Raw genomic sequence first — 13,339 nt, 5'->3', positions numbered from 1 at the left:
GAGGTCAACCGGGTATCAAACCTACAAAAGCAATCCGCACTTTGTGGAGTCTCCCCTGCTGGCATTCTTATCGTCCTGCATTTAGGGGATTTATGTAATACAGTGTAGTGACTGTATTACATAAAAATATTTGCATGGGGTATTAGTTTTTATTCGTAGCCTGCAATAGGCAGCTTCCCAACAATGTGTAGCACATTGCTCGACAGTTGCTTACTGCAGAGTAACCTCATTGTTTTATGCGAGTAGGTGATTGGTGCATATAAGCTCTAGAGAAGGAAGATCCCCTGTACCAAGCTGTGATAAAGAACACGACAGTGCAAGTGCCACTGATGCATATATCTTAGGTCTGTCATTTTGGTCCGTCTGCCTATCATTCTTTCATCTCTTTTCCTGTAATTGGTGTCGCTGTCTGTTTCTCTATTGCTAGTTATTCTTCAATCTTACCAACTTTTTTCTCATTGCTCTGGCTCTGTCTCCTCGATCTTACCCCGCTTTCATCTGTCACTTTTTCACCCTTCCATGAAGTTTTGGTACATAAGGCACCTGGGTATTTCCTCCTACACCGGAAAATTCACATCTGGAAACTGCACTTTTGATTACTCCTGCCTTCAGTTTCACAGATCCTAGCAGTCTTTTGTGGACAGGGCTGTAGCTTAGTCTGTGAGATTTGGGGGGGGGGGGGAGGGGGTGATACTAAAAATGCAGTGGGTATTCCGTAGGCTTTAGGATGGAAGGGTGAGATGACCATGGTTCGGGATGGACTGAGAAAATGGACATTAGGAAATGGGTCAGCACTGATTTGCCTTAGGTGGGCCTCCCTCTAGAGTGGCATAATGGGCAAAAAACAATGGATTAGAATGCTACCTCGAATGATTGCCACTGGTTAGACTATTTGCAAGCATTCATCCCATCAACTTCTGGGTGTTTGATTGCCAGTAGGATGCCTGGAAACTTGAGGCTGGTACTGCTTTCCAAGCCTACTACTGCCAATGTTTGTGTATTTTAAAAAGTATTACATTTGTTCCCATTCAAGGAGCACTTCTATTGGTGCAGATTTTCTACACTTTTGTAAACTAGTCAGTATATATAGATTTAAGATCCTGATCCAAAAAATGAACAAGAGAAAACCTCTTAGTGAAATGAGAACAATGAGAAAAAGTGCCACAGACTTAGTACACCTGACTCAAGGCCCCCAGACCCAGCCACCAAATCAAGAATACATTTGAGTGGTGCCACATCCCAACTGAAGCTATTTGTCTGCTCGTCCCACCTAGGTCTAGTAGTTCTCCCTTAGAACTCATGACTACGGTCACATACAACACAACGGCCTTCACTGCACACAATTTTCTTCGTCTCTGCTACAAGAAGCCTTTTTTTTTTGTTTAAATCGTTTTTATTAACCTTTTTTTGTTTGTGTTGCACTTTATCAATAAAGTATACAGTCAGAACAGCGCTTATGTCGTCAGTGGAAAAGAAAGAAAATTGATTGCCAGTGGCACAGTACACAATAACTATTAGCAACAGGAAACAGGGGATACAGGGTATGGTGAGTGCACCAAATCGTGTTGCAATATCTCAAAAAGAACAGAGCAGTGCTGACAAATCACGGCACCAGGTAGCATGTGAATAATGTAGGTACAGTGCAGTTCAAACTCAACCGGGGACATAGGGCACAACCAAATGAGAACAACTAAAGTGAAGGAAGGTTAGGGGAGAGTAGCTCAAGACCTGCTGCCGCATCCAATGTAGCTGGGGGGGATCAAAAACCGCCAAGACTTAGTGACAGTAGGGCTTTGAGACAGAGGGGTTGAAGCAGTGCGGGTGTTGGTGTTAGATCGCATTCACGCCATTAGATATATCCTGAGTAATAACTCTTTGTGTTGTAGTCGGGGTCCCTGTGTCAGTGTCCACCCCCAAGAGTTTGGAGACCATTGCACCTTGAGGTGCCAGGGGAAACTCTGCTACAAGAAGCCTTATGGTAGGGTTATCAAATATGAGCATGTGGGCAGGCCTCCACGTTTCTAGTCTTCACAGTGTTCAAATAATATTAGAAAGTGACTGGCGGGCGGCCCCATGTACTATGCCCGAGTAGCATATAAAGGAGGGCACGCAGGCAAATAATAGTGTCAGCCATGGGTCTGGGTTGGCTCTAAGAATCTGACCCGTGTTTGGCATGTATATTGTACGACAAACATATTCTACAAATAATACACAATCTCTCGAAATTCCAAAAAGTGTATTTCCTTAACATGGGGATGCAGCACCCCAAATAACTATGCTGGAGTTCAGAAGGTGAAAGAGCAATGAAGATGCCTTTAAATACAGTTTTTATTTTGTCACATTCGCTGTGCTGTTTAAAGACAGGTGACTAATGTCAGTCAAGCTATAACTTCTGACAAATAGCTGCTTATTCTTTTAACATGGAGATTGGTGTTAACTTTTCTTTCTCAGGCTGCAGAGTTACAGGATTTTGTAAAACTATCTGACAATCTTGCTGGAGTACAGGAAGTGTAAAAGGAAAAGCTGTAGGATGTCAGGTTATTCCTAACGCAGCAATTCAAAATATATCAGCAGTTAGGTTACTGGTTGCAGGGCCCCTGGTTGAGGCTACAGGATGCTGTGCCCAGGGCCGGCTCTTGGGTGGTGCGACCGCTGGCATCGCACCGGGTGCTTACTTCAGGGGGCACCATGTTTACTAGCTTATTTTGGTTTTGAAAGCACCTACTGCAGCTTCTTTGCCGCCAGCAATTTCCAGGCAACAATAAAAATTTCAAGATAACTCTGGTGATTAATGTTCTTCCTGGAGAGAGAGCGGAGTTTTGTCTAGTTGAGGTTTTGACTGATCATAAAATGGCACAGAGGATTAATATTCATGCTGCAAAGAATGTACCACGCAGATCACAAAGTGCATATAATGTAAATAGGACAGTGGGTTAGTGCTTTTCTAAGAGACATCCTTTTGTTACTTGCAGTTTCTAAGTTAAAACCCTAATATAGAACAGTGAACTATTAATTGTCATAAAAGAACTGCATGCACACTGCAAAGTATAGATTAGAGCATAGATTAATGTTGCTAAAAGGGTTAATTTGGGTAGAAATCGATTCATATTATTGAAGAGAACCCCCAACTATGGTGTTCCGTTTTCAATTATGAGTTTGTGCTTCTACAAACCAAGCCCTCTTAAACTTTATACAGCCTACCAGTATGGATGACATGTCACTCCTACACCTTGTAGCCCTCTGGCTTATGTACCATTTCCTATAAGCTGATTTACATGCATATGATTGATTGTCTCTGTATAATGTGTGTCTGATGCAAAGTGCTTTGACACCCTACACTTGTATGAGTGGTGCTATAGAACTAATTACATGCATCTTAACGAGAGTGGTTATGGAGACTTGAGGGGCACTGTTAAAACGTGTTGGTGAGGGAATCTGTGGTGGCGGTGGTCACCACCTCCACCATGGATGGGGGGGCGCCAACAAACATTGTCGCACCGGGCGCCACCAGTGCTAAAGCCAGCCCTGGCTGTGCCCATGGTGGGAGAAGGGGCCTCTCCCTACTGTTCCCCTGGTGGGACGAAGCACACAGGCTGAAGGACCCTTATTGAAGGAAGGCGCATATGGAGCAGAGTGGGTGGTGGGCAGAGCGACAGAGGAGTATCAGTTTGCAGTCCTTCCACAGAGGCGAATGGCAGAAGCTACTGAACCTCTGGCTTACAACCTCAGTACCACAAAGAGGGAGGCAAGCACACGCGGACAGAGTGGCACACGGGCCCTGCCACCATCTGGCGCAATCTGAAGATTACAAGCAACAACTAGAGGCTAACCCCCCACATTATAGTCCTACTGGAAGACCGAGGCGCTGAGGAGCGCCTACCCACTTTGACAAGTTTGTACAACTGGCATCTTGACATACCACCCGTATGTTTGCTATGATGAACTCCATCCACTCCGGATCTCCGACCGACCCCTGCCCTCACCACGTCTTCAACAAGGCCGACGCTGTCATCGCACCCCACCTGCGGGACATCGTCAACACCTCCTTCGACACCGCCACCTTCCCAGAGAGCTGGAAGCACGCCGAACTCAGCGCTCTACTAAAGAAACCAACAGCGGACCCCACCGAACTCAAGAACTACCGCCCCATCTCGCTCCTCCCGTTTCCAGCCAAAGTCATCAAGAAGACCGTCAACAAACAGCTGGCCGCCTTCCTCGAGACGAATGGATCCCTCGACCCCTCACAGTCTGGCTTCCGAGCCAACCACAGCACCGAGACCGCCCTCATCGCTGCCACCGATGACATCCGAGCCCTGATGGACAACGGAGAAACAGCGGCCCTCATCCTCCTAGACCTCTCCGCGGCATTCGACACTGTCTGCCACCGCACCCTAGTGCAGCGCCTCAGCAACGTCGGAATTCAGGAGAAGGCACTGGAATGGATCGTCTCCTTCCTCGACGGAAGAACACAGAGAGTCCGTCTACCACCGTACAAGTCGGAGGCCACCGAAGTCATCTGCGGCGTCCCTCAAGGATCCTCGCTGAGCCCCACCCTCTTCAACGTCTACATGAGCCCCCTCGCGCCCATCGCACGCCAACACAACCTGAACATCATCTCCTACGCCGATGACACCCAGCTGATCCTCTCCCTGACCAACGACCCCGCCGCTTCCAGAGCCAACCTTCACGAAGGGATGAAAGATGTAGCCGAGTGGATGACGACCAGCCGCCTGAAACTGAACTCAGACAAGACGGAAGTCCTCATCCTGGGCTCCTCGCCCTCCGCCTGGGACGACTCCTGGTGGCCCCCCGCCCTGGGCACCGCACCCACACCGACAGACCACGCACGCAACCTGGGCTTCATCCTGGACTCCTCCCTCTCCATGACCAGACAAGTCAACGCCGTCTCCTCGTCATGCTTCAACATCCTGCGCATGCTACGGAAGATCTTCCGGTGGATCCCCACCGAGACCAGGAAGACGGTCACCCAGGCCCTCGTCACCAGCCGACTGGACTACGGCAACGCCCTCTACGCCGGAACCACCGCCAAGCTCCAGAAGAGACTCCAGCGGATCCAGAACGCCTCAGCCAGACTCATCCTCGACATCCCCCGACGCAGCCACATCTCCGGACATCTGAGAGACCTGCACTGGCTCCCCGTCAACAAGAGAATCACCTTCCGTCTCCTCACCCACGCACAAAAAGCCCTACACGATCAAGGCCCGAGCTACCTCAACAACCGCATCAACTTCTACGCTCCCAAACGCCACCTCCGATCAGCCAGTCACGCCCTCGCCGCCGTCCCCCGCATCCGAAGAACGACAACAGGAGGAAGGTCCTTCTCCCACCTGGCCGCCAAGACCTGGAACTCCCTCCCTCCCGACCTGCGCCTGACCCAAGACCACCTCTCCTTCAGGAAGAAGCTCAAGACCTGGCTGTTCGAGCAGTAGCAGCACCCCCCCGCCCCAAGCGCCTTGAGACCCTCCGGGTAAGTAGTGCGCTCTATAAATGTCCTTGATTGATTGATTGATATGTTTTGAGAGGTTTATTATTGAGACTTATAGAAACATCACAACATATCACTGCACTGGATAGTTCCGAAGGGACTGTGAAGAATGTGGGCGCATTTCAAAATTGTTTCTCTTCATGGCCGGGAGTAGCGAAACCTAAATTGTGTGATGTGAAATAGTCAACTTTTTACAGATTTTTCAAATCCAATTGTTTTATTAAGGGTTAGCATTTTTAAAACTGCAAAACCAGGTTCTGATAACTTATTGATTACACAGGGGATATTGGCATCATCTTAATTCAGCATTGCAGTTGTAGTTGCATGGGACGGAAATCTATTTTATTCAAACATGGCAGTCGTTTCACTCGAAGGTGACTATCATTCACTAAACGGTTAACAGGAAAAGCAGTATATATCGCCATCACCTTTTCCAGGCTTAGACACCACCGCATTTGCATTAATGTGGCAGAGAAAGGATAGGAATGGGGTAGTGGCTTCAGCTACTTGCCAGAAGCAGCTAGATGTCCCACCTCGCCGGTGACCGCAGCATGACAAACGCTAGGTGTAAGCTGTTTTTTTTTTACATTGTTAATGATTGAGTTTTAGGTCCATATCTCTCCACTCCTCTTGATCTCCTTCTGAATCCCAGATCTGCCAAGGCGTCCCACACATTTTCTGACACTTATTTCCTGTGAGGGTAGTTTCCTAGAACAACGCTAATGTTAAAGTGCTTGTTCAAACACAAAAACAGTTGGTGGCTGCATTTTTTAAATACGTTTTGCTTTTTTGTAGAGATCATTCTTTTTAATAAACATGACCTTAGATTTTGTTTTAACATATGATTACATCACTAGATTCTGTTTTAACATGATTACATCACTTTTCAACACGAGTTGCCATTTTGACGGAGAGAGTGATAACAACTTTCAAAACTGCAATTCTCAAAGTACAACACATTGTGCCACATCTAAGAATCACTAAACAAGTGTTGAAATATACAAAAAAATCATGTGAGACAATCAGTGTTCAACCAGTCCTAAATTTAAAAGGCCAGAGCGGAACATTTTCTACACAATCTTGGTATACACTTTGGGGTTCCAAAACCATCTAATATGGAAATGAAAGAAAAATTACTTTTCTACAGAAAGTCCTAATCATCCTCCATATTGATGTAAGTTGTGCGTGGAAACCCCAATGGTCAATAGTCTATGCGTTTCAAACCCCTGTGTTTTTTTGGGTTCTCCTCAGGACAAGGGCTGGATGATTTCTTGAGCAATTGTAAGGGAGTTTCATGAGGTGGTACCTCTGCAAGCACGGTCTGTTTATAGTGGAGGAGGTTCAAAATCCTTAGAAGCGCATGACAGGATTTCTTCTGACAGGACTTACATTTTCAAAGGTTTTCTCAAACGACGGTGTCCTTTGCGAGTAAATCTTTTATAAGTGTGGAAAATTCGAGCTCCTTCGAACCTCTTACCAGGTTTTTTCAGGGTTGTCAGTTGGATACTGACTTTGGTTCTTTCTTTCAGGACCACTTCAGCTTTACGCCATATTCAAAATGCGACTTATTAAAGTATACAAAAAGTGATAGATAGAATACTTGAATTAATGTCAGCCACTGGTAATTTCTCAGGGGTTCATCCCAGTCCATTTGTTCTTTTGGTCACCATGCCCCCTCAGTTTGGATCAGCCATATGCAAATCAGTCTTCACCCTGCACCAGTGCGAACAGTTCAGCCTGAACTACCAAGCCAGGTCCTCACTAAACCGAAACTCAAACAACCCAGGACCGTTTTCGCCCTGGTTATGGGTTCATCAACTGGGTACAGCTAGGTTCCAGTGACACAGTGTGCATGGGACCCTTGTCTAGGCATACCTGTCCCACTTAGGGCGACCTTTGTCAGTTTCTTCGAAGACAGACTCCATGGCAGCCTGTTTATTTGATTTAGATGTGAACTTTTCCTTTCTTTCACACTGGACAGTCCCTATGTCGGATTTTTATTTAACTTTATACTTAGAAATGTTGCCCCCTTTATGAAGGCAGACTGCGAATTGGCTTTACTCTTAGGTTTTTCTCTTCACTAATTAATTATATTGATCATGATTTAAACTGACTATCTTTTTGCTTTCTGTATTGATTTATTTATTTATTTAGAATAAACCCTTATGGTTTTCAGTTAGAATACTTTCTTGTGAAGGCTTTCTTTATTTGAAAAAACAAAAGAGAGAGCAAGGGATTCTGTTCACATTGCGTGAACGGGGAGTACTCCTGTACCCCTAGGTTTATCGATAGAAACAGAAAGAGGAGTACCACCAATGTGGAATCAAAGATTCCTAATGGGGTGTGTGGTTGTACAAAAGTGAGAAATTCTCCTTTTGTTAAAAAACCCCTCACTCACCACCTAGTGGTGACATGCTTCATCATCGGGGTCCACCCTAATGACCTAACGCCATCAGGGTGTGCTACAACACCTGTTTACAGTAGAGCAGGTTGTGAGTGAAGGTGCATGAACAAAAAAGTGTGTTAAAAATTGTCCTGGTTTAACTTGGGAGAAATAAAACTTTATTTTCAAGCAACTGGACAATGTTAAAAACAATGGCGAGATAAGGTGAGGGTGATTATGAACCCGTGTATCTCTATGTGTGTCTGGTCTACATGTTTCAACCGGTATTATTTAACCAGGTTTTCTTCAGGACCAAAAAACCGGGGAAGTGGATGGTCTGCGCCCCCTAAAAGACGCACCTGATCCTACTCTCTGGGACCACAAGGGGCAAAAATGTGCCTGTGGTGTCAGCTTATGCCACAGTGGGTAAGCGTAAAAATGATCAAAATACCTGTAAAGAAGGTAAAGACAAAACGTCAAAATGTAAACTTCTACATGCCTGTTACGTTGTGCAGTGTCTCAATATCGTGCCTGCATGCTGTCACTCCCATTAGGATAATATAATTGCCCGGCGTCGCAAAAGTCAGGGCGCAAAGGGCTGTTGGGTGTGCTTTCTTTATTTGCCTTGGGCCCCTTCCTTTGGGACTTACACTACCTGATCCTGTATATCAGCCCCTATAAAATGTAGTACTGCAAAGTGGCAACACAAGACAACCTTTTACAAAAGGCAGAATTACGTAAAAGTCATTCAATTAAAGGGGCTGTGAATTAATGAATGTAGGAAGGGGCAAGATAGCCTCGAAATGATGGAGCAGCAGTTGCCAACTTCTCTGGTGCTGATGTGGCACTAGATAGAGATGCTTTAAAATAATCATTATTTGTCCTCCCATTCTGGATGGTGATTTAGAGTTGCCGGCTACATTTTAGGGCAATATGACCTGTAGGAGGTGAGATACTTAACCAGAAGTGACAGTCCACACAGAAAAAATGCGTTACAGGTTGTTTGAAACCACACGGTTTGTGCATTTATTGCACTTATTTACCACCATCAGTTTATGAGGTGGTAATTTCCATAAAACTGCTTTGCTTAAATCAGTGGGAATGGTAGAACTGTATATTTGTGTTATCCAAGTACATTTCTAATATTTCTGATCAGTTCTGAATGAGCATTCTGCTGTTAACACTCCAGTTCCCTCCCTCTTACATCTCCTTTCTGGAAAAGATATAAATAAGATACTTTTTTGAATTAACGAATGGAGATTATCTGTGTTCTTTCCTGTGATGCTCACTGCCATTTTCCTCTGATCTACAGGTGCAGAAGATGACATGGTGATACTTCTCTTCCCAGAGAGCCCATTCGCCTGGTGTGCCGGTTGTCATCCATTCAGGAGGCCTTGGCTTGGCCTTTGAGTTACCAGCCTGCTACTTACCCTAAGAACCTGTTCCTCTAATTCATGAGCCAGCAGGATGCAGTCGCCGTCCTCTCGGAGCGCCTGCTTGTAGCTGCCTACAAAGGCCACTCGGATAATGTGGTGCAACTTATCAACAAGGGAGCCAAGGTAGCAGTCACCAAGGTAACGTGAGAAACATCTTTTACCAGAGACCTGGGAACTAGTCTAACTTTTAAATCATTGTTTACGGCAATTTTTCCTTACCAGAGTGCATGCATTGAAAGCTTCCATTGTGCTAAATTGTCAAGCAAAGACATGGTGGTAGATAAGCTTAGGAGTCTGAAATGTTTTTTTTAAAGTGTCCCCGGTAGGTCAAATCCTTTAGAGGCAGACTGTTGTCGTTTTTGCATTCAGATGTGAAGGAAATGGTAGGGTTCTTTTTTCTCAGCACCTACCCAACTAATTCGTAAAATACCAAATGTGTCGAAATGCTTAGTGCCAGGATTGTATAGTTTAGCCCGTCATAGTGTAGAAATTGAGGATACTATTTCTGCATTCAAGAGTCAGGTAGCCATCTCATGTAAGTTAACAGGTTTCAGATTTTTGGAGAATGGTAAGTTATAGGTCACTCCAAAGAGCGCCCCACCAGCAGCTTCCCCTTTGGTCAGCCCACTCCCTCTAATTGCCAAGTCATTCATACAGTCACTCACCATGACATCATAAAAGTGGCTGAGTAGAGTGTGGAAGGAGAGCAGGGAAGGCATTACAAAAACAGCAGATTACAACACGTAGCTTTATCCTTCGAGTTTTGTTTGTCACCTTTATATGGGTGGAACAATATGTCACAAATTTACGAAAGACCATCTGGGCGAGCCACTCGCCCCTAACAAGGAACAACTTGAGATGTCGAAAATAGCATTAGCACATTCTGACATAGAGAACAGAACCTGAACGAACCAATGTTTCTAAGAATTCGATCTGTGGACCAACACAGAAGTCAAAATAAACATTGGCGTCTATAGAATGCTGCTGGGTAGGAAATAAATACAGCTCCATTGTGTAGATCTCAGGAGGGGCAGACACGCATGTGCCAGAGTAATAGGGAGAGAGACAAAATGTAGAAGACCTACAACACCTTGTTTATGTTCCCATTCAGTGTACATACCTGATCGTCTTGTGAGCCTTCCCCACATTTCTCTATACTCTTTTCCACTAGAATGGAGCTAGTTTCATTGTCCCTATTAGACTACAGTATTTGAGCTGCATCAAAGAGCGTAAATGATCATCCCCAATTTCATACTGTTAACTTATGGTGGTGGATAATCGAAGACACCGTATTATTTTTGTAAACGTTTTTTTTACTTCTGAACTTTATTATTTTTCTATAAAAAAACTAGAGAAAAACAGTTAAAGAAAAACAACACAGAACAGCCACCCTTCACATCGAAGACCAAGAATGATGGCTGGGGGATTTGGGAAGTCCCCCAGGGAGTATTTTTCAGCCCTACCCTGTTCAACATCTACAGGATACCGCTCGACAAACATCATCCAATCTCAAGGCATCACCATCATCTCCTGCGCTGACGGCCCCCAACTCATCCTGTCCCTGACTGATACACAACCTTCACTGATCCAACTTCACCAACTGCATGTCCATGGTAGCAGAGTGGATGAGAGCCAACTGCTTGAAGCTCCAACAAGACAGAAGTACTGGTCTTCAAAAACAAGACCTTTGCATGGGACGTCACCTGGTGGCCCACAGAACTAGGACCAACGCCCACCGACCACGCAAGGAATCTGGGGATCATCCTGCATGACAAGCTCATCATGTTGGCATAGGTCAATGCAGTGTGCGCAACATGCTTCCATATTTTTATTTTATTTATTTATCCATTTATAAAGCGCATGGTTACACCACCGGTGTCCCCCCGCGCTAGAAGCAGACTCTCAGTTAGGTAGTATAGAGAATCCTACTCAGATCTAGAGGCATGTGACTGTAGTTCTAGTGGATCTACTCAGGTTTGGTGGTGGGGAAAAGCCATGTCTTTAGATTTTTGCAGAAGGTGGTTTCACAGGGTTCAGCTGTTATGTCCGCAGGCAATGAATTCCAGTGCTTAGCTGCCAGGTATCTGAAAGAACGTGCACCCAGCCTTGCTTTCTGTATCCTCTGTACTGTGGTAAATAAATAAATAATACCTCTATTTTTGAATGGATAAATGAATAACAGATAGCTCAATAAATAAGAGTCAAGATTCGAGGTAGTAGGAGTTTGCAGGTTTAATACAGCATAAAGGACAGGAACAGGACAACCTGCACGGGAACAGGATGGCAGCGCTGCCGGGGGCAGGATCAGAATCGGCGCAAGGGAATGGGGTAACATTTAATAACAGTGCACCAATATATATACTAAAACAGTTACATTACAATGAATTACAGTAGGCGGGCAGTGGGTGTGGTCAATAGCAGTCGCGAAAGATAAGGGTGAAAAGTGGGTGTAACAGGGCGTATACATAGATATGTGATGCAAACGTAACAGAATATGTCATGAATAGGGCGGAAACATGGAGGGGGCTACCTAAGGAGCCGGGACCTCTAACCTGATGGTGCGCGCAAGCTGGCAATGACGTATTACTAGGAGAAGCTGGGGGCTACGAACTCTGTGCTAGGAGCAGAGACTGAAGTCTGGAGAGTCAGGGCGACATGTACCTAAACAGTATCTAGTATCTGATGTTTAGAGAACATGTTGATATAAACTAGAAGTCAGGAGGGGAAAGGCTAACTTGATTCTAAGACTGGAGCATGCATTATTCTACATGTAGTGCGTGATGAAGAATATTAAATGACCATTTATACAGTATTTCTCTAACATGGAGACGTAAAGGCTAGACTATGACGGAAACTATTGATGCGATTCAGTAGCTTAGGAATGCAGAGAAGGAGGGCTGGACTGATAACTAGAATCATAACATACTCTTGGCAGACTCAGAGGCAGAACCAGGCTGGGCCAGGCACTGCGAGGCAGGAAGTGAGTGAAGGGTCAGGGATACAGGTGGGGGCTGTATCGCTCCTCAGCGAAGCTCAGGAGACAGGAGCTGAATCTGGTGTCCGGGCCCTTTTGAGGCCTAGAAACGGGGACTTTACAATGAAATAACGTGCACACTGAGAAACGTGGCAACGTAACTTTAAATAGGCCTGATATTCGTAGTATTCACGAGAACTGGAAATAGACATACTAGAGATGGACACAACTGTAATTGCGTCATTAATCGAACATGGGGAACACATATGCATATTAATCATGCACAGATAACATATGATGGAGGACGCGTAGGGACACAGAACATGGCAAAATTTACTTTTCCACATTCCCTCCTTGTCACTACGTTTCCATCAGGAAACATCAATATTCATGATACCATCTATCATTTCATACAGCATCAATTGTTCGTCTCGAATTTTCTTGGAACGGGATTTAGAACGGGGCTTGGGACTAGGAATACAAGAGGTAGCACAAATGCCGCAAATCGCAGGGCCACATTGTATACAGAGGCAGCAACTGAATATGATCGCTACTGCAATACCTAGAAAGGACAATACTTTCCATCCCCAAGCGGAAATTATATTCCAGAACCAACCGGACCATGTCCAGGTGCCTGGGTCTTGGTGTAACAGATGGGCAATTTTATGGAGTCTGGTTATAGCTGAATAAACAGACGGCGCGTTATTTGGAATGAAAATGCAGCAACTAGATCCGATGACTCTACATGCCCCGCCCCTATCGGCCAGTATGACGTCAAGGACGAGACGATTCTGTAAAACGACAAATCTCATAGCAGATTGCTCTTCAGTCAAATTACCTAGAGCAGAGGCAGTCTCATTAACTACTGCTTCAAGGGTTCTGGTTAACCTACGGATTAGCTTACTATTCTGGATAGGTCCTATAAAAAAGAAGAAACCTCTATTGAAATCTGTATACTGTTCTAGAGCAGTTTCAGTATAATCGACAATTGGGGACTCGATCTCCCTTCTATGTCTAATGTGTACTAGATGTGTGTTTCT

The 13,339-nt window shown here is 45.1% G+C and overlaps 1 protein-coding gene across 2 annotated transcripts in view; it reads left to right on the top strand.

Moving 5' to 3' along the window:
• The window catches only part of ANKRD6 (ankyrin repeat domain 6), a 694,439-nt gene that overhangs the window by 343,977 nt on the left and 337,123 nt on the right, over window positions 1-13,339 (top strand). For both annotated transcript variants that reach the window (XM_078648269.1, XM_078648270.1), the window contains exon 2: window positions 9,202-9,463. In XM_078648269.1, coding sequence (XP_078504395.1) covers window positions 9,344-9,463 — 120 coding nt within the window. In that variant the 5' untranslated portion in view covers window positions 9,202-9,343. The remainder of the gene's footprint in view (window positions 1-9,201; window positions 9,464-13,339) is intronic.

The sequence above is a fragment of the Lissotriton helveticus genome, chromosome 6 (genome assembly GCF_964261635.1).
Source record: "Lissotriton helveticus chromosome 6, aLisHel1.1, whole genome shotgun sequence".
NCBI classification, from domain to species: Eukaryota; Metazoa; Chordata; class Amphibia; order Caudata; family Salamandridae; genus Lissotriton; species Lissotriton helveticus.
Note: the sequence above shows the minus strand (reverse complement) of the source record. Positions and strands in the feature narration are given on the sequence as shown.